Source organism: Scyliorhinus torazame, chromosome 10 (genome assembly GCF_047496885.1).
Source record: "Scyliorhinus torazame isolate Kashiwa2021f chromosome 10, sScyTor2.1, whole genome shotgun sequence".
NCBI classification, from domain to species: domain Eukaryota; kingdom Metazoa; phylum Chordata; class Chondrichthyes; order Carcharhiniformes; family Scyliorhinidae; genus Scyliorhinus; species Scyliorhinus torazame.
The window spans coordinates 232061032-232082474 of record NC_092716.1 but is presented as its reverse complement, the minus strand read 5'-3'; the positions used below and the strand labels follow the sequence as shown (position 1 = coordinate 232082474).

Below are 21443 nucleotides of genomic sequence, written 5' to 3'. Positions count from 1 at the left end.
GCCTGTGGAAGACGTCATCCCGGAGTTGATGGAGACGGCCAGGATATTCAGAGGGAGATGTCAGCATCACACCAGCAGATACATAGCTGGCTTGGAGGAGTCCCAGAGGCTCCGGGTGCAGGAGATGTCGCTGGCAATGCGTGGCATGGAGGCCAACACTGCTAGGGTGGCTAGTGGAGGGCTTGGTGCATGACATTGTCAGCATTAGTGAAGGAGTCCAAGGTGTCGCGTAGTCGGTGATGACCATGGCTGAGGGTCTAGGCAGAATGTCCGCCTCCCTGGGGGATGTCACCCAGTACCAGGCTGACCTTGAGGAGGTTCTGTGGGACATGTTCCACTCTCAGATGGGCTTGGCCGAGGTGCTGTGGAGCTTGTCCCAGTCGCAGGTGGGCAGTGCTGAAGTGCTGCAAAGCATGGCACAGTCACTGAGGAACATCGCTGAGGGCGTCGACATGGTGGTCCGAACCATAGGAAACCGCCAGGGCTAGCAGAGGGGCTTAAACCAGCTGCCCCTCCATCCCAAGGTGAACTCCAGATCCCTATGTGCATAGAGCAGGGGAGTGCTGGGTGCCAACACGGAGCCGTCCCTTGGAGCGGCAACGGTGGGCACCAGCTCCCACGTGTTCCACCCCTCTGAGGAGGCTGCGTCTCACAGTCAGAACACGGGACTGGGCGGCACAGCTGTGCATGTGCCATCGTCAAGTGAGCCTGGGCCCTCCGGCCTCAGAGCCCCCAGAGGACGCCTGTCAGGGGCATCAAAGGCCACGCGACATGGCAAGCAGCTGGCTGCCTCCACCTCAGATGTGCATCCTGGGGGGCACACCTAGACGTAATGTTAGATCTAGGAGGGCCAAGCACATTGAGGATCACTGAGGGCACCAGGGGAAGGGGGAAGGGCCTGGCGGTAGGGGATGGGGCAGCACCATCGGGAGGTTGGGGAGTTGTAAAACACAACAAAAGCCTTTGCGCACAACTAGTACGTTGTCCATCTCTCCAGACATCTCCCCCTGCCCTTGGCACTCACCCACCCTCCGGCCGTGGACATGTCCCCGGAGCTGTGTCCCACCCCCTGGGTGTTCGGATGTTGGCTGCTGCATGTGTGGTGTTGCCTCCCGCAGTGATCAAGCACAGTGTCCATGCATCAAGGTGTGATTGGGATGCTAGGCAATGACTCCCACATGCTACATGGCACGGGGATCCATTTGGGATGTGTGAAGTGCTCACTTAACCACGATTGCCAATTCCCTATTAGCAAAAGCCTTCAGCTGCAGAGCCATAACCCTCAGTGAGGGTTATGGGTGGGCAGTGGGGCAGACAGGCAGGGACAAGGGTTGCCTCCGGAATGGGTACACAAGATCCAGGGCTTGGCATGGTGGTGCCGCATGCGGTTGCCCCCCAGTTGGCCCCTCCAGTGCCTCCCCCCCTTCCATGGTGGCCCACCTGTGCTTAGGGTCCCCACCCCCAGCCACAGGTGTCCCCCCCGTCACCGAGCACTGGGGTGGCTAGTCGAGCGCCCCAGGGCTCTATGTCTGTGAGCAAAGATGGTTACCCACCTCCTCGGCTTCCCACAGAAGCCCTTCACGATTTTCAAAAGAGCTAATCATCGCCAATGTGATCTCTTGCTGGGGAGGCCGCTGAATGACGGGAGGCGGTTGGATATGGGGTGGTTCTTGTTAATTGTACGGAAATAGGGCTTCAGGGTGATATTTGGTTTCTCGTCACAGTATGGCAAGATCCCGATTTAGTCTACGGGAGCGGGCATCGGAAACTGTTTGGCGCCTGGTGCGGTTCTCGTTTTCTGCCTCTCCCGCTATTCACCGGGCTTGTTTCGCTTGAGCGAGAGCGTAACGAGGCCGGAGAATTGCGCCCTATGTTTCCACTCGTGGGGAAGAGCATTAATAGTGGACATCACTATAAAATAGTCACAAACAAATCCAACAGGGAATTGAGATGAAATCTCTTCACCCAAAGAGTGGTTAGAATGTGGGACTTGTTCCCACAGGGAGTGGTTGAGGTAAATAGTTGCTGCATTTAAGGGGAAACCAGACAGGCATATATAGAAGGAAATAGATTATTACAATAAAAGCAAATTACTGCGGATGCTGGAATCTGAAACCAAAGAGAAAATGCTGGAAAATCTCAGCAGGTCTGGCAGCATCTGTAGGGAGAGAAAAGAGCTAACGTTTCGAGTCCAGATGACCCTTTGTCAAAGATTATTACAATTGTACATTTAGAAGACAAAAGATGGGAGGCGGTTCAAGTTGTGCATCAATGCCAACATGGGCTGGCCGGGCTGAATGGCCTGCCTCTGTGCCATACATCCTATGAAGGATTTTTACTCGAACGATGGAGGGAATGAAAAAGCACAAGAGGAGGAGTTGAAATTAGATATGTTGACTCTTGATAGGGACACAATGCTGAAAATATTGGTGTGACTCAAAATTAATGCAGAATGCAGAGTGAAATCATGGGCGAAATTCTCCCCAAATGGCGCGATGTCCGCCGACTGGCGCCCAAAACGGCGCCAATCAGACGGGCATCGCGCCGCCCCAAAGGTGCGGAATGCTCCGCATCTTTGGGGGCCGAGCCCCAACATTGAGGGGCTAGGCCGGCGCCGGAGGGATTTCCGCCCCGCCAGCTGGCGGAAACGGCCTTTGTTGCCCCGCCAGCTGGCGCGGAAATGACATGTCGGGGCGGCGCATGCGCGGGAGCGCCAGCGGCCGCTGACAGTTTCCCGCGCATGCGCAGTGGAGAGAGTCTCTTCCGCCTCCGCCATGGTGGAGACAGTGGCGGAGGCGGAAGGGAAAGAGTGCCCCCACGGCACAGGCCCGCCCGTGGATCGGTGGGCCCCGATCGCGGGCCAGGCCACCGTGGTGGCACCCCCCGGGGTCAGATCGCCCCGCACCCCCCCCCCCCAGGACCCCGGAGCCCGCCCACGCCGCCTTGTCCCGCCGGTAAATAGGTACTTTAATTTACGCCGGCGGGACAGGCAATTTATCGGCGGGACTTCGGCCCGTCCGGGCCGGAGAATCAAGCGGGGGGGCCCGCCAACTGGCGCGGCCCGATTCCCGCCCCCCGCCAAATATCCGGTACCGGAGACTTCGGCAACCGGCAGGGGCGGGATTCATGCCAGCCCCTGGCGATTCTCCAACCCGGCGGGGGGTCGGAGAATGACGCCCCATGCAGGAAACAGCGAAGCTCTGGTCAAAATCTCTCAAACAACCAATGTATTACTGTCATTTCAGAAGAAAATAAGGAGTAAAATGGGTATCTGTATTCAGTCAAACGTGGTTAAATTGGTGAGGTTATAGATGTCAAGTACAGAATAAAATCAATGCTTAGAAATACATGGATTTAATAAGGATAGCTGGCACATGTTCATAAAGTCAGGTGACAGCAACTTTACTGCAGCCCTTTGAAGAAATAATGGTGCATGCTGACAAAAAAAATGCTGTGGGAATAGTGTCAGTATGGATATTCAAAAAGATTTGCTAAATGTGGGATTGTTAATAAAGTCAAGTGGGCAGCATTAGAGGCAATGTAACCACACAGAAAATATGTTGGCTAAAGGACAGAGAATAGAAAATAATTGTAATTTCCTTCAGTTTTGCAATGGGGGGGATATAGATAGTGATGTTCATTTTGTTCAGACTAACATACACACAAATTGAAAATACCAAAATAAATTATCTGCGTTCAGATGTCGGGCCATAGTTTCAAAATTTAGAGAGAAATGAAAAATCCGAAGTGTCTTTTACAATGAAGGAAATTACGTCATTTCAGAAGATCATACATTGGGCTGGTATGATGTACTAAACTTATTATGGAGACAGATGAGATCTATTTTTGGCTGAAAGAAAAAAAAAATGATAAATATGATAATTGAGCAGATCACACCTATGGATCAGTAGTAAGGTCGATCCCTCAAGATCTGTGGCAACTGACAGTAGTGACACAAGAGTGTTCAGCTTTCAGCTGTGGTTAACTTCATGGAAGCATTTTTACTGTTGCAGGTGTCAATGAAATTCATGGCAGCTTCACGGGTACCCGTAACAGCCTACCTCAGAACTGGTTTGGTCGAGCTGTTGACTGCTCCCCCAGGGTATCACAGACTGCAGCTCGGTAGGCAGTAGGGAATGGGTGAGTTAGAAGTCTGCAACCGGCTTGCAGGCACTGTTGCAGGCTATTGCCTCTCATGGCCTTTGGAGCCTGATGGCTATCATTTGGCCTGCCATCCTGTTAATCTGTTGAGACATAAGCCCTGGCCTCCGTATAATGGCCACAGGTGGAGAAAAGCTGTGTGAGGCTATAAATTCTCAGGACAGCAGCACATACCAAGCAGTGAGGCCAGCCCCTCAGAGCTCCACACAAGTTGCACACAGGAGACAATTGCAAAAGAAAATTCCAGATTTGCAACACATAGCAGGTCTTCCTCATGTGTGGTGGGCCACATGGCTCCTTCACAGTAGAGGAACAGCCAGGTATTTTTCACAGTACTGACTCCTGGATTGCATCTTTCTTTGCATTCATTCATTTATGGGATGCCAGGCGAACATTTATTGCCCCTCCAAATTGCCCTCGAAGGTGGTGGTGATGAGCCTCCTTCTTGAACAGCGCTGTTAGGTATGGAGCTCAGACCTCCGGTGGCGGCTATGAGGTGAGCAGTTGCATACGAGATGACTCCCTCCTGGGGATTTTTTTTTTTTTTTTTACCCTTCCTGCCCGATTATCGTGTGAATTTTGGGAAGAAATTGGTGCAGTTTGACAGAAATAGATCCCCTCTGGCAAGTGATGTCCGATGGGTACAACACAAGGCATAAATCGGGCAAGGGATCTTTGTCCGATTCAGAAGATGAGCCTCAGAAGGGAAGAAAATGGCGGAGGTCTCTGTGGCGTCATTGCCCCCTCAGTGGACAACTGAGAAGTTGGTGGACTTCTTGTCGGGTGAATTCAGGAAACAGCGACAGGCAGTTGTTGAGGATCTGATGATGGCGATTGAGGGGGTTGTGGCACCTATTTGTGCAACCTTGGACAGGTTGGACCGGGTGGGGGTACAGGGGGCGACGATTAAGAAGGTGGAGGAGGCGTTCACTGATCACAGCGATCAGATTGTTTCTTTGGAGGCAGAGATGCGTTGTTGGCAGAGGAGCGACTGGCCAAGGTTGATGATCTGGAGAATCACTCCAGTTGGCAGAATTTAAGATTTGTTGGGCTGTCTAAAGCCTGGAAGGTACAGGCATCACTGACTATGTTTTTGCTGCCTCACAGCGTCCGGCACCCTAGTTAGATTCCGACCTCGGGTGACTGTCTATGTGGAGTTTGCACTTTCTCCCCATGTCTGCGTGGGTTTCGTCCGGGTGCTCCGGTTTCATCCCACAGTCCAAAGATGTGCAGGTTAGGTGAATTGGCTACGCTAAATTGCCCCTCAGGGTGGGGTTTCAGGGCGGGGGTTGGGTCTATGTAGGGTAGCCTTTCAAAGTGTCAGTGCAGATTCGATGGGCCAAATGGCCTCTTTCTGCACTCTAGGGATTCTATGATTCTAGCTGTTACTCTGTCTATAGAATCATGGAAGATGATCACCAAGGCATTTCTAGAGCCATCGCCTTAAGTACTCTGGGATATAGATAATCAGGTCCTGGGGATTTATCAATCCCATCAATATCCCCAACAGCATTTCTCTGCTAATATTGATTTCCTTCAGTTCCTCCCTGTTACTAAACCCTGCGTTCCCCAACATTTATGATGCCTGATTTGTGTCATTATTTGTGAAGACAGAATCAAAATATGTGCTTAGTTGCTCAGCCATTTATTTGTATCGAGACTACATACCTCTGTTTCTGACTGTAAGAGACCTACATTTGTCCTCACCAATGTTTTTCTCTTCATGTACCTATAGAATCTTTTACAGTCAGTATTTATATTCTCTGAAAGCTTGCTCTCATACTCTATTTTCCCCTTCTTAATCAATCCCTTGGTCCTTCTTTGCTGAATTCTAAACGGCTGCGAATCCCCAGATCTGTTGTTTTTCTTGGCCAATTTGCACGCTTCTTCCTTGGATCGAATACTATCTGTAATTTCCCTTGTAAGCCGCAGATTGGCCACCTTTCCCGTGCTAGACAGGAATAAACAATGTTGCAGTTCACCTCGGCGGGCTTTGAATGTTTACTGAAGATAGTTGTAAATGTTTTGCCCTAGAGTTTGTGGAGCTTCCACCTCCAGTGTTTTTTTTTCAGTTGTTCTTCATCATTCACAACTACAAGTGGCAAGGCCGCAGAACGTTGATCCGATCTGATGGTTGTGGGATCTTTTAGCTCTGTCCATAGCTTGCTGCCTCCACCTGTGTTGCAGATTCAACAGATTGGCATGTCACTTTCAGGGATTCCTGGTTCTGCCGCTTGCACGTCCTTCTGGACTCTGGGTCTACGTACATCACAGCGAAGGCAGTGGTTCAAGATGACAGCTCACCACCACTCTCCCCAGGATATTCAGGGATGGACAATAAATGCTGTTCCTGCTGATGTGTTGGGTGCTCTGGATCCGTGGAACACATACAGGCCACCAACACTTAAAATAGTGCAACACTATTTTATTAAGTTAGAAACTGTTGAACATACTTTCACTGTGGGTTAACACGATGTTAGATTAAACTAAAGTCCTACGCCTGTCCGAACCAGTCTATGCACTCAGCACATGGTGAGGATCTGTGCTGCGGGCTGTGAGCTCTGTCCTTGTAGGAGGCTGCATCCTGAATGAGCGGGAACTCTGATGCCCCCTGTCTTTATAGTGCGTGTGCTCTAACTGGTGATTGGCTGCGGTGTTGTGTGTGTTGCTTGGTCCCGCTGTGTGCCCATCAGTGTGTATCTGCACCATGATATACTGATGTATATTATGACACTTGCCAGCAGGGCTCCTGACGTGATGGTAATGGTAGAGTGAGGAACGTGTCAGACCAATAAGTTACCGGTTGTGGTGGAATACAATTCTGCTGCTGCTAATGGTCACAGCACCTGAACCATCCTGGTGAAGAAACTGAGGTTAGACACCCAGGGGAAGCCGGGTTTAAGGAGAGAGAGGGCTGCAAGTTCCACAGCTTCTTCTGTATTGAAGGAACATAACTTGAGTTGAAGTTGGAAAAAATAGAGGGCAGGATTCTCTAATAATGGGACTAAGTCCAAACGCCGGCGTGAAACACGGCGCCAACCACTCCGGCGTCAATGGTCCCCAAAAGTGAGGAATTCTCCCCTTCCACGGGGGCTAGGTTGGCGCCGGAGAGGTCCCCGCAGCTCCAGGTGGCGCGGAACGTCCCGCGCAAGTTTGCGCATGCGTGGGAGGACCGCCGTATTTCCGCGCATGCGCGCTACGGCCAGCGTAATTCCGTGCATGCACCCTACGGTTGGCGTATTTCCGCGCATGTGTGAGGGTTCCCTTCACCGTGCCGGCCCCCGGGCATATGGCGGAGCCCTACAGGGGCCTGGCGCGGAGTAAAATAGGCCCCCAAGGAACTAGCCCGCCCACTGATCGGTAGGCCCCGATCGCGGGTCAGGTCACCGTGGAAACCCTCCCGGGGTCGGATCCCCCCAGCCCCTCCCCCTCTCCAGGATGGCCCCCGCAAACTCACCTTCCAGGTCCCGCCATGCGGGACCTGAGTAACCCAAGCCGGCAGGTACTCGGCCAAACCCGTCGGCCACTCGGCCCATCCGGGCCCGGAGAATCACCGGGGGGGCCGCTCTAAACGGCCCCCGAATGGCACGGCGGGAATCCCACGGGCGCCCGAGAATCAGGAATCAGCGCTGGAGAATGGGGAAGCCGGTGGGGGCGCGATTCTTGCACCCCCCCCCCCCCCCCGCCCCGCCCCCCGCCGGATCGGAGAATCCCGGCCAGAGTCTTAGTTGTGACAGTTACAAAGAGGATAATATTTCATGGAATACTTGAATTTTTGCAGCTGGCATTGATCACACTGAATGAGGGTCCTGATAATGATCCATCCTATTTTCCCCTGCTTTCACTGCAGTTGGAGCTACTTTTCCAGGAATCTCGGGCAAAATTCTCCCGAAACGGCGCGATGTCCGCCGACTGGCGCCCAAAACGGCGCCAATCAGACGGGCATCGCGCCGCCCCAAGGGTGCGGAATGCTCCGCATCTTTGGGGGCCGAGCCCCAACATTGAGGGGCTAGGCTGACGCCGGAGGAATTTCCGCCCCACCAGCTGGCGCGGAAATGACATGTCGGGGCGGCGCATGCGCGGGAGCGTCAGCGGCCGCTGACAAGTTTCCCGCGCATGCGCAGTGGAGGGAGTCTCTTCTGCCTCCGCCATGGTGGAGACCGTGGTGGAGGCGGAAGGGAAAGAGTGCCCCCACGGCACAGGCCCACCCGTGGATCGGTGCGCCCCGATCGCGGGCCAGGCCACCGTTAGGGCACCCCCAGGGCCAGATCGCCCCGCGCCCCCCCCAGGACCCCGGAGCCCGCCCGCGCCGCCTTGTCCCGCCGGTAAATAGGTACTTTAATTTACGCCGGCGGGACAGGCAATTTATCGGCGGGACTTCGGCCCATCCGGGCCGGAGAATCGAGCGTGGGGGCCCGCCAACCGGCGCGGCCCGATTCCCGCCCCCGCCGAATATCCGGTACCGGAGACTTCGGCAACCGGCGGGGGCAGGATTCACGGCAGCCCCCGACGATTCTCCAACCCGGCGGTGGGTCGGAGAATGACGCCCCTCATCTTGGAAGGCAAAATTGAGGGGCAGAGCATGTCCCTACAATGTGAAAGACATGCTCAGCAGGCTCCTTCTCGATCTACATCGACAGCAGAAGTGTCTCTTTAAGACCCATACAGCTTTCTCGATGACAACTTTAATAACTTTGGGCGGGAAGTGGCCGTGCCGTCGTGAACGCCGTCGAGGTTCACGACGGCGTGGAACGGCCCCGGTCCCGACCGATTCAGGCCCTAACAATGGGCCAGTATCGGGGCCGCGTCATCTACCCGTGCCAGGCCTTGTCGCCCGCGTAAAAGCGGCGCCGCATAGATGATGCGGCCGGCGCCGCATAACGGGCGTCATCCGCGCATGCGTGGTTGTTGTCCTGTCTAAATCTGCCCCGCAAGAAGATGGGGGACGGATCTTGCGGGGCCGCGGAAGGAAGGAGGTCCTCCTTCAGAGAAGACGGCCCGACGATCGGTGGGCACCGATCGCGGGCCACCCCACATTCCAGGTGAAGCCCGGTGCAGGATCCCCCCTCGTCCCCCCACAGGCCGCCCCCCCAGCGTTCACACACCGCCCACGACTGCAGCGACCAGGTGTGGACGGCGCCGGAGGGAACCCGCCGTTTTGGCCTGGCCGCTCGGCCCATCTGGGCCTCAGAATAGCGGGGGTGCCGGAGAATCGCCCTTTTGGGTGTCTCCGGCGATTCTCCGGCCTGCGGCCCGCGAAACTCGACCGGGCCGTTCCCAGCCTCAGAATGCTGTCAGTAATCTGACAAGTGGACAGCCAGATGAATGCCATTATATAGGCTCATTTGTAGCTGCTGGTGAGTTGCTGATGGCATTGAAGTGTTGTCCGGTGGCAACTTTCACAACCACAGATAAAACTGTTTGGACAGATGATCGAGGCTGCAGTCTTCATGAACAAAGTTGGCACCGCAGCTAGAGTTTCTTTCATGAATACACTCCTCTCACTCAGATCCGCTCCACCTTCAGAAGATCTATTTAGGCTGCAAACCGTTTGGGCAGCGCAACATTCCTGAAATTCTGCCTCGCTCTCCTTTTCTCCATTCCGGACTGCACCTCTGCCTGTAGAAGACAAGGTATGTCCTTGCTGCTGACGCCTCTTATTTTGAGCGGAAGCCAAAATATCCAAGAGCTCTGCCAACCCTCGAGCTCGGAGAAGACCAGCTCTGTACAGGTGCACGGCGAAAATGAAATCTGCTCGCAAACAGCTTCTCGAACACAAGCAATTACGGTTGAAAGGTCTCCAGGCCACAAACTAGAAGCACTTCTAGTTCAGGATCAGCTGATGCTGCTCTTGGCAACTCCATTTTGCTTTGCTCTAACTTTTAGCCTTGGTGCAGTGGAAATGCAAATCATGAGATTTTAGCCCACTTAATGATACTTTCCCTCATTTTCATCTATTAAAACAAACTCCAGGCTGTCACATGGACTAAAGCGTCCTCACAGCCAATTAAAGGTTAAATGGTGGAAATCTGGTTTAAGCACAATTTGTCCTGATTGTCAGGCGTCACAAAGCCGGTGTGCTTTTACAGCATCAACATAAGTTCAGGGATATATCCCTTAAAGTGACGTTTCAAAAATAGAACATTTTTCTTCAAGATCTGTATTTCCCTTTTCGGATACTGACAGGCATCGTGGGTGGGATTCTCTGATCCTGAGGCTAAGTGTTGACGTCGTCGCATACGCCGTCGCGTTTTACCACGGCATCAACAGGCCCCCAGGAGCAGCGATCCTGCGCCTCACAGGGGGCCAGCACGGCACTGGAGCAACTCACGCAGCTCCAGCTGCCGACACGGGCGTCAAACGGGCGCCGCGGGTCTGCGCATGCGCGCTGCTGCCGTCGCAAACTCGCGCATGCACGCTGCTGCCGGCCCGAACTCTACTGCCGGCGCGAACTCGTGCATGCACGCTGCTGCCGGCCCGAACTCTACTGCCGGCCTGAACTCGCGCATGCGCGCTGCTGCCGGCCCGAACTCTACTGCCGGCCTGAACTCGCGCATGCGCGCTGCTGCCGGCCCGAACTCGCGCATGCGCGCGAGTTGCCTTCTCCGCGCCGGTCCCGACGCAACATGGCGGAGGGCTGCAGGGGCCCAGCGTGGAGTAAAAGAGGCCCCCACCGGGAGAGGCCGGCCCGCCGATCGGCAGGCCACGGTGGAGGCCCTCTCCCCCTCCCCCCCACCAGGCCACGCCCCGCAGGATGAACTCCGACATACCGCCGGCTAGGACCACACATGAACGGCGCCGGCAGGACTCGGTCCATCCTGCGTGGGGAATCGGCGGGGAGCCGCATAGAGCCCCCCTGAAGAATCAGCAGACCGGCGCGGGTGAGTTGTGCCCCCCCCCCCCCCCCCCCCCGACGATTCTCACACCCGGCCCGGGGTCAGAGAATCCCGCCCCATAATCGTATGAGTGTTCAGTTCCATATTCCATATTTCAGCATTTCACTCCATTTTTGATGCCTTTGTTTTCGAGAAGTTAATTCTCTTGAACTTGGCGAATGCATGAGCAAGATTGCCTTCGCTGGACAATCAGGGATTTAATTGCCCACTGTTATTACGCATGACAGAATCTGGCATGAGGCCACGATGGGTCAGATTGAAAGCAGCAATTTTCCCCCAATCCTAAACCTGTGGTATAGAGGAGCCACTTTCACAGCACAAAGGAGGTTGGGGCTGCCCCTGCTTGCCTCTGAAAGTAGGAGAACAATGCTGAGATGTCAGGAGATGGGCTTTCAAGTACATCAAGCCAAATGTAAAATTGGAGGAAAAATTGCAGCCAGCCAAGTTGGCAACTTCGTATCACGTACAGATCACCAGAATTTCATGATATTCAGGCACACATCATAGTACATACATACATACTGATGGACAGATCAACGGACCAATCAACACACACAGCACGACAGCCAATCACAGGCAAGAGCATACACAGTACAAAACAGGGAACAAGACACTTCTTGGGCACTCAAGCAGGAGACGGCTCAGGGCACAGAGCTCATTGCAGGCCACTCAGACATCCACCATGTGCTGAGTGCCACCACAAGACAGAATTAGGAATAGGTCCACAGAATCAAAGGTCATGATCGAACCTCAGTGAACAGTTTACCAATGTAAATAGTTGCCTGAAATAAAACTGAGTTGTACCATTCACAACCGTGTTGGTTCATCTGTGTAGCAGAGCACCCAACACTTCATAGTACCAGGAGTGAATTTAGTACCTACCTAAAGATCCTCCGGAATCTGCCATCCTGCACCATGGACACTGTCAACACACCGCAGCCGCTGCAAGTCGCTGGAAACCTCGGCGTTAATTGGAAGCTGTTCAAACAGCGCTTCCAGCTCTTTCTGGAAGCCAACGAAAAGGAAAGCGCCTCGGACACCAGAAAGATCGCCATCCTCCTCACCACGGCAGGTCAACACGCCATCCATGTCTACAACTCCCTGGTGTTCGCGGAAGGCGAGGACAAGACCAAATACAAGACGGTCCTTCTCAAGCTCGACCAACACTTCAACGTCGAGGTCAATGAGAGCTTCGAGAGGTATCTCTTCCAGCAGCGCCAGCAGGGTAAGGATGAGCTCTTTCAATCTTTCCTTACGCATCTCCGCATCCTCGCGCAGTCCTGCGGTTACGACACCACCTCCGATTCCATGATTCGGGACCAGATCGTTTTTGGGGTCACCTCGGGCATCCTACGCCAGCAGCTCTTAAAAATTAAAGGCCTCACCCCAGCCTCCGCAATCGAAGCCTGTGTCCTGCACGAAAACGCGACTGTTATACCCAATTTCAGGCGGCCGAATCGGCGCGGCAGGGGTCCTACGCGGCCGGATCGGCGAGTCAGGCGCCCTACGAGGCCGAACGGGTCCAGGCGATCGGGTTCCTCCAGGCCCGCGGCCCGGACGAGGGCGGACATTTTGCGCGCTTTTCGAGGCCTCCCGCGCTTTGCGTGCCAAAAACTACGGCAACACTGAGGGACGTGATGCACAGGCGCGCTCGACGCAAGACCGAACCGCGCATGCACAGTGGCGCAACGAACGCCATGACATCACGACGTGCGGCAACTGTGGAGCCGCACATTTAAAGCGGCAATGTCCCGCAAGAACCCGACAATGCCTCCGCTGTGGCAAGGTGGGCCACTACGCTGCTTGCTATCGAGCAGCTGAACCTGTCAATGTTCCCCAACTCCGACAACCTCGCAGGGACGTGTAGACCATTCAGCCTCCTTATTACGAATCCTGCCCAGACAATGTCCAGACCAGTGACACAGACGACCGGGACGCCTTCCGTGTTGCGGTCATTGATGGGAACCGAATGTCTCCACCCAGGACCCACCAGCCGGTGCAAGTTAACACGATCAATCCGGGTGATGAATGGTGTGCCACCCTAATGGTCAACCAATCACCCGTAACGTTCCGCCTGGACACTGGCGCCTCCGCCAACCTCATAGTATGGTCAGCCTTCTACGCCATGAAGGTCAGACCACCAATTCGGCCGTCGCGTTGCAGGATGGTCAACTACAACGGGAACGTTATCCCGGCTATGGGATCCTGCCAGTTCCAGGTGACACACAACACAAACACAGCCATACTCTCGTTTGAGATAGTCGGCTCATCGAAGGACTCCCTGCTAGGCGCACAGGCATGCAAGGCTCTCCACCTCGTGCAACGAGTACACTCTCTCTCTCCAGACGACACATCTGACTTCCCGGATGCAGAGTTCAGCGCACAGCTCCAATCGCTCCTCGCCCACAACTAGGAGGCATTTGAGGGCATGGGTACACTGCCCTATACCTACAAAATTCGGCTCAAACCGGACGCCACCCCAGTCATTCACGCACCTCGCAGGGTCCCAGCGCCACTCAAAGACTGCCTCAAGCAGCAGCTGCAGGATCTCCAGGACCAAGGGGTCCTATCCCGGGTCACGGGGCCCACGCCATGGGTCAGCTCCATGGTGTGTGTTAAGAAGCCCTCCGGCGAGTTCCGGATCTGCATTGATCCAAAAGACCTCAACAACAACATTATGAGGGAACACTACCCCATACCCAAACAGGAAGAGATCGCGAGTGAAATGGCCCGGGCTAAAATCTTCACGAAACTGGATGCCTCGAAGGGTTTTTGGCAGATCCAACTGGATCCGTCCAGCCGAAAGCTGTGCACCTTCAACACCCCTTTCGGCAGGTTCTGCTGCAACCGAATGCCATTTGGCATCATCTCGGCATCCGAGGTCTTTCATAGGATCATGGAGCAGATGATGGAAGGCATCGAAGGGGTGCGCGTATACAGGGACTATGTCATCATCGTTGACTACTTTTCCATCTATCCGGAGGTCATATGCCTGCACGATTTGACATCGTCCGCTGTCATAAGGGCCTGCAAAGATACCTTCGCTCGCCACGGTATTCCAATGACTGTCATGTCAGACAATGGGCCCTATTTCGCCAGCCAGGAATGGTAATCTTTTGCTGCCTCGTATGGTTTCACACACGTGACGTCCAGCCCTCTGCATCCCCAGTCCAATGAAAAGGCAGAGAAGGGCATTCACATTGTCAAGCGGCTCCTCTGCAAGGCTGCTGCTGCTGCTGCCTATCGCTCGGCCCCACTAGCCACTGGCCTCTCACCAGCCCAGCTGTTGATGGGTCGCGCCCTCAGGACCACTGTGCCTTCCATTCTGGCATCCACAACCAACCATGCTCCGGTACTACACAGAATGCAACTGCAGCGAGGTCGCCAGAAGAGGACATATGACACACGGGCAGCTGATCTTCCCGCCCTGGCCCCTGGAGACGAAGTCCGCATCCACCTACCAGAAGGTGGCTGGTCAGCACCTGCCGAAGTTCTCCGACGTCTGGCTCCCCGCTCGTTCCTGGTTCGCATGCCTGATGGATCCATTCGTAGGCACAATCGCCGGGCTCTTCGCCTACTTCCACGCTCACTACAGGACCTTACACCGACACCGCGCCCTCCTGTTGTTCCCGACATCGACTTCGTGGAGCTGCCTGCCACCATGCCCCTTCCGTCGTCGCCCGTGGCCAGGCCCATTCCTCAGCCGGTGGATCCTGACCCACCCTTGAGGCGGTCAACCCTAATTCGTCACCCACCTACTAGGCTGGACTTATGAGACTGCCTGTACATTGAACTCATACTACCGCTGTGTTAATATGTTTATGTTCTTATCGTTACAGGAATTTGTTTAATCGTTCAACCGTTCTTTGTTTATGGTACAACCTCGTTGTTATGTCGCACCCGACATCGCCCCTTGTATATAATTTAACCCCATGTACATGCTGTAAATATTGCACACACACACATTTAGCGACACTCAGTACACATCTCTATTTATGACCACGTAGGCACATGTTCTTGTAAAAAAGGGGGGATGTCATGATATTCAGGCACACATCACAGCACAAACATACAAACATACTGATGGGCAGATCAACGGACCAATCAACACACACAGCACGACAGCCAATCACAGGCAAGAGCATACACAGTACAAAACAGGGAACACGACACTTCCTGGGCACTCGAGCAGGAGATGGCTCAGGGCACAGAGCTCATTGCAGGCCACTCAGACATCCACCATGTGCTGAGTGCCACCATAAGACAGAATTAGGAATAGGTCCACAGAATCAAAGGTCATGATCGAACCTCAGTGAACAGTTCACCAATGTAAATAGCTGTCTGAAATAAAACTGCGTTGTACCATTCACAACCGTGTTGGTTCGTCTGTGTGGCAGAGCACCCAACACTTCACAGAGTAACTGAGCTGTGATAATTCATTCACATCCAGCACTGTGACAGATCTTCCAACTCAGTGAGAGCGGAGCAGCTTAATTTCTGCACAGACCACTATTTTTCCTGTTTATATCAAAGAGAATTCATGAAAGGTTTGTGACCACTCGCCAGCTTTTGAGTTTCCACCTGTTTGATCGCACCAATTTCACTGAGCACTCAGCTGTATTTTTATCTTCATGAGATTCTCCACAGATTTGCATGACCATCTGTCATTACCGTGGGCAGCACGGTAGCATTGTGGATAGCACAATTGCTTCACAGCTCCAGGGTCCCAGGTTCGATTCCGGCTTGGGTCAGTGTCTGTGTGGAGTCTGCACATCCTCCCCGTGTGTGCGTGGGTTTCCTCCGGGTGCTCCGGTTTCCTCCCACAGTCCAAAGATGTGCAGGTTAGGTGGATTGGCCATGCTAAATTGCCCTTAGTGTCCAAAATTGTCCTTAGTGTTGGGTGGGGTTACTGGGTTATGGGGATAGGGTGGAGGTGTTGACCTTGGGTAGGGTGCTCTTTCCAAGAGCCGGTGCAGACTCGATGGGCCGAATGGCCTCCTTCTGCACTGTAAATTCGATGATATTCTAAGATTGCAGAATTAACTGTGCTTTTCTTTTTTTGGAAATAAAAAGCTAACAAAAGCAATACTCACGATGTGCCATTGATGACCTAGTGTTTAAGTTAACGGAAAGTAAGAGGGACGGATTCTCCATTTCTGCGGCTAAGTGCCGGCTGCAACGGAGAATTCGCGGGTGTTTTACGACGCCGAACCCTCACCGATCCCGGGACCAACTAGCAGAGTGCCGGGTGAAACCCCCGGCTCCCGCACCAAAAGGGGCTGGAGAATGGCCAGGTCCCTGACTCCGCATGCGCACGGTGGCGACCTGCAGCGATCGCGCCGTACAACATGGCGCCGGCCACGCGCGGACACGACCCACCATCCGCGATCCCACAGGCCACCCCCTGGCCACCCCCCACCAGTCTCCCAAGCCCTCACGGAAGTCCCCCCCCCCCCGGCCAGCGGCACGGATCCCGGCCAGGGGTGGCGGCGCTGGACACAGTCCGCAGCTGCCATGTCGGGTTCCCGACCATTCAGACCACACGTCAACCGCGCGGTCTGGAACTCGGCCCATCAGGGGCGGAGCATCGCGGGAGGGCCTGCCGATGAAGTGCCGATGCAACGCCCCCTCCGGATCACGGCCACCCGCCGATCAGATGCCCCGATCACAGGCCTGGACCCCGTGGAGGCCCCTTCTGGAGTCATATCCCCCCGCCCCCTCCCCCCACCCCACCAGGACGCCCGCAGCGGCCGCGGGTCCGAGCTCCCACTGGGTGGTACCAGGTTAGAACCACGCCGGCGGAACTCGGCGGCAGTTTGGCCCGTCGCACGCGGAGAATCGCTGCGGGGGCCTATTCAGCCTGGGGGCTGGTTTAGCTCACTGAGCTAAATCGCTGGCTTTTAAAGCAGACCAAGGCAGGCCAGCAGCACGGTTCAATTCCCGTAACAGCCTCCCCGAACAGGCGGCGGAATGTGGCGACTAGGGGCTTTTCCCAGTAACTTCATTTGAAGCCTACTTGTGACAATAAGCGATTTTCATTTCAATCCTGATGAATTGCTGAACTCACTCAGATGTTGACAGTGAATTAACAAAGTCCTGTGTTCATTAACCCACCTTCAATCTGCCTCGCTCTAACTTTCTGCTGTGTGGCTTCATTGAATAACCTGTTGCCGAGGAGTAAAAATTATTTTGCTCATTCTTCAAAAACAGCTTTTCTCTTTCTGCTACTAGACTCTTGAATGGCCTGTCTATATATTATATTGATCTTTCCATGCATTTTTCCTTTTTAAGAGTTGTAATTGTTTTTTGTGTAGAATCATAGAATTTACAGTGCAGAAGGGGGCCATTCAGCCCATCGAGTAAATACATACGGAGCGATCTGTCAGGTCTGTATGCAGAATAATATTTTTCACTGTACCTTGGTCTATGTGACAGATTTTATAAATAAATAAACAAACAAACAAATAAATAAATAATTTGAAAGAAACCATGTTGTCCTTATATGGTTAAAAGGCTAAGCGGAGCGAGCTGGTCTCAGTTTTTGGATAGTAACGGACAGCACAACACACCAGGATCCTTGAATTAGGACTGGAAATATCAGATGCAGTTCCTGCTCTTGATTGTCCCATAGTTAGCACAGCTGGAAAGTGCACATGTGGGCATTGGATGAAGGACAGAATTGCATTCGGCTGTGATGCCTCCCATGCTTGAACGGCCTGCTGTCACTCACGCTCACACAAACAATCGTCATTTGGACGAGGTGCCAGGAGATTTGCCGTGAAACTAACCAATGTTTCGCCAAACCGAGGAGTGCTGAATTCTGACACTTCAGCGCCTATAATACTAACCCCTCACCTGCACGGGGCGCCAGGGAGCGGCTGGCTGCAGTGTGACTACACCCCAAACAAGACTCAGCAATTTTGGGAGGTTTGGGGAGAAAACTGTACAGGAAAGGAGACAGAAATCATGGAATAAAAAAGATATGTAGAGTTTCACAATCGATAAGAATAAAATAAATCTGACATTTCCCCAACTGATTTTTTGACACGAATGCTGTGCAAATTCTGGATACCGGCAGCAGGAAATCTAATTTGTGACAGCAGTCTAAAAACCCAGCGATATCTTCTGGTCATCTGCTGGCATTTGGGAATTATTTTTTTGTACAGGAAGTACTTGTGTTTAATGAGCATCCTCCATGTATTCTGTAGTCACTGCACCCTACTGGATGGTGGCAAGTAAACGCAAGCAAGACGATAATCAAACAATTTTGTCACCTTTTTTTCACATACTGTAACTTTCAAGGTGACTGTTATTGATGGGGATTTCTTTTTTACATATTCTCACATCTCTTTGATGACTCCACAGTTTCCTGTAACTTTGAAATTGGAAGGGTGCTATGGTCTCTGGTTATTCATTGAGATGGATTAAATTAAGATGCATTCCGCGGTGAAAGATTATTTCACACGGCGTTGTCATTGGATGATAATAGCCTCATACATTTTGCCGGGTTGCCTTTTGTTGCTCTCAGCCCAATAAAGAGTCACTTGTCTGACACAGTGTTTGTGAATTATTACCATCACCGTGGTTTGAATTAACGTTTGAATTACGAACGTTGTTTGTAACAGTTAAAACATTGCCAAAACAAAATCTGAGCATTTTGAAAATTTAAATCAAGATAAATGGGAGTTCGTGATAACCAAACCTTTGGAGGTTTGACACGATCTCAGTAAATCATAATACATTCTGCTCTGAATTATACTGCGCACCAGGTAAATAGGTTCATTTTTACAGATTGTGTTTTCACATTGCTACTGGTGCGAAAATGGAAAATGGGTCTGATATGAACACATTAAATGTCTGAGGCAGTCAATTATTAAAACATATTTTGTTTCTTTTATCACACAAGGAAAATGAAGACTTACCCACAGCTGGTTTCTAACAGGCTGTCGCCGACCTGCAGTGAAGCCATTCCGAAGTCTGCTATTCTGATGTTATTCTTTTCATCCAGCAATAAATTTTCTGGTTTCAAGTCCCTGTGGCTGTCGGGGAAAGACAGAATTACTAAAGGTCACTTTCACAACCTCTGTTTCAGTGGAAGGGACCAAGATAAACCTGATCTGTCTCCCAGTCCAGTTTGATCAAAGTATTTTACAGTACGCTAAGTTTCGTCAGCTGAACTAACAGCTGCTGTCGCATTCAAAGCGGGAACAGCTCTGCAAGGGAAATTCCTTGGAAAAAAAAGTAGGAAAAGGAAAATGCTAGAAAAATGTACAAAACAGGCCAGACAGTATCTGAAGCAGCATATTGGTCAACTTGCTGCGTCAGATCCTACATCAAAATCCAAGGTTCACATAAATGGGCCCCCATTCAAAGCATTAAGATGTCTTTCCCTTTTGGATGCTGACCAACCTGTTGAGCACTTGCTTAGACACAGTTTCAGCAAGGTCGCAATCATTTTGTGGGTGTAAGGTAGAACGATGACAAATATAGCAAAACCCAGTGCCCAGTTTGCATATGCATTTGGGCTATCACCAAATTTGCAGGAGCTTTTATACTGAAGGTGACCAAGTAGAAATAAGTGCAGGCTTCATTTCAATATCGAAATGAAGGCCCTGTGGTAGTTTCTGGAAAATTCAGTTATTATTAGCCAAAGTTAGAATTGTGCGAGCTCCGACTAGTACTTTATTCGACAGCAGTTTAACCGCCAATTTACTTAACTGTCAGCACTGAGCTCCCTAAAAATTCTTCTCCCGTCTCTGGAAACTGCCCTTGATCATGTCCATGAACATAGTGAAAAATAATTCATTTTCTATATTTATTATCCTTTGGAATGTTTTAATAGCCCCAATCTGCCAAGGTGGGCAGAGTCATGTTTTCGATCCTGTTTTCTTTGGTCTGTAAACTATATATCTCAGAAATTATCGAGATTCAAAATAAGAATAACTTAAAGCCTGCATCAATTTAATATTTTTATTGGTCCTATCGGAATCGTACGGTATGAAATAACAAAATATTGTGTCAGGTACCCCAAAAAGAACGAGAAACTATGTTTGCAAACCCAGATTTTTATTGCTTTTCTCAAAATTCAATTTGGTGTCACCATGATCAGATGAAGGATTGTACCCAAGAACCAGGATACAAAGTTGGCACAATAAAGCATGATCTTCAAAGAGGGATCAAATGCATTTATTTTCATGCTTGACATAGTTAACTGTGTTTCCTTTACAACATACACCTGTCACGATTCCTCCCAAAGTATCTCTGCATTTTGTCTTCTGCTTGGGTATTCGGCAAAATGAAGACAGGAAGAAAGAGAAAAAGATTGGCATAACCATTCAACTCCTACCCCACCTACATAACCAAGCAATAGGACATTCCGTAAACTCCACCATAAGTACATTTAGCACAGCGTCAGCCATCGCCCAATATGATACCACACAGCCAGAAACACACCCATAAATCAACTGTTCATTTCAAAGGTGGTCAACTACAAAATAACTCATCAATAAATCAAAGCCATTTTAGAACAACATAAAACTTGATGAAATGAGAGGCAAAAACCGAGGATTCTAAAAAATATCCCAGCTCTATGAAATGCTGTAATTGACACAAGACAATTACGTAAACTCTGCAGAGTCGACATGCTTTCTGAACATCTCCTGTCTCAAAACTAAATGCAGGTAATGTTGGGCCGAACAGAAACAGGTAACCAGGAAACAGCTGCCTGTGTTTCCCCCCTGTTTGATTTCTCATGGACTGGTTAATGTTTGCACTGCCGCAGCTGTATTACCTGCTGGCATTATCTCAGAGATACACTGGAGATTCACACGAGGGAGCCTTTTCCACCAACTGTTCTGACAATGAGCAACTTTTCCCTGACAGCAAGTGCACCGATTAATGAAATATCTTTGGTGTCGGTCTGCGAGGAAGCAACTTTGAGATCGTACAGCTACTGGAGCAGAGCATTAAATCATTGCACAGTCACTTCTTTATCCAAGTTTCTATGGCTGAAGGAGCCATCTGAAGGCTGAGTGGCCATTAAACCTTTTTTGGTCTGCATCAGTTACAAGAAGATTAGTATTTTGATGGCACAAAACCTCTAACGTCACCGTGATTGAGTGAGGTGCTGCCACTATGCCTGCAATCTGATTAAAGTTCTGAGCAGAAAGGGACATGTCCAGTGGCATTTCAGATCAATAACAGTTTTCTAAATAGAGATTTTGCCATACACTGCAACGTACAAAGCTAGGCATTCTACTGTGTCCACAATCTAGATTCCATTTTTGTACTTCTTCACATTCTTCTTTGTCCTCTCCCTTATAAGAAGATGAATATCATCATTTATCAGTATCCTGTTGTCAGCCATTGTACCGACAAGGTCTTCGA

General features: G+C 51.6%; 1 protein-coding gene across 8 annotated transcripts in view; it reads right to left on the bottom strand.

The window, feature by feature from the left end:
* The window catches only part of LOC140384654 (serine/threonine-protein kinase BRSK2-like), a 1379643-nt gene that overhangs the window by 304560 nt on the left and 1053640 nt on the right, over window positions 1-21443 (bottom strand). For all 8 annotated transcript variants that reach the window (XM_072466558.1, XM_072466560.1, XM_072466561.1 and 5 more), the window contains exon 5: window positions 18980-19096. In XM_072466558.1, the coding sequence (XP_072322659.1) occupies window positions 18980-19096 (117 nt within the window). The remainder of the gene's footprint in view (window positions 1-18979; window positions 19097-21443) is intronic.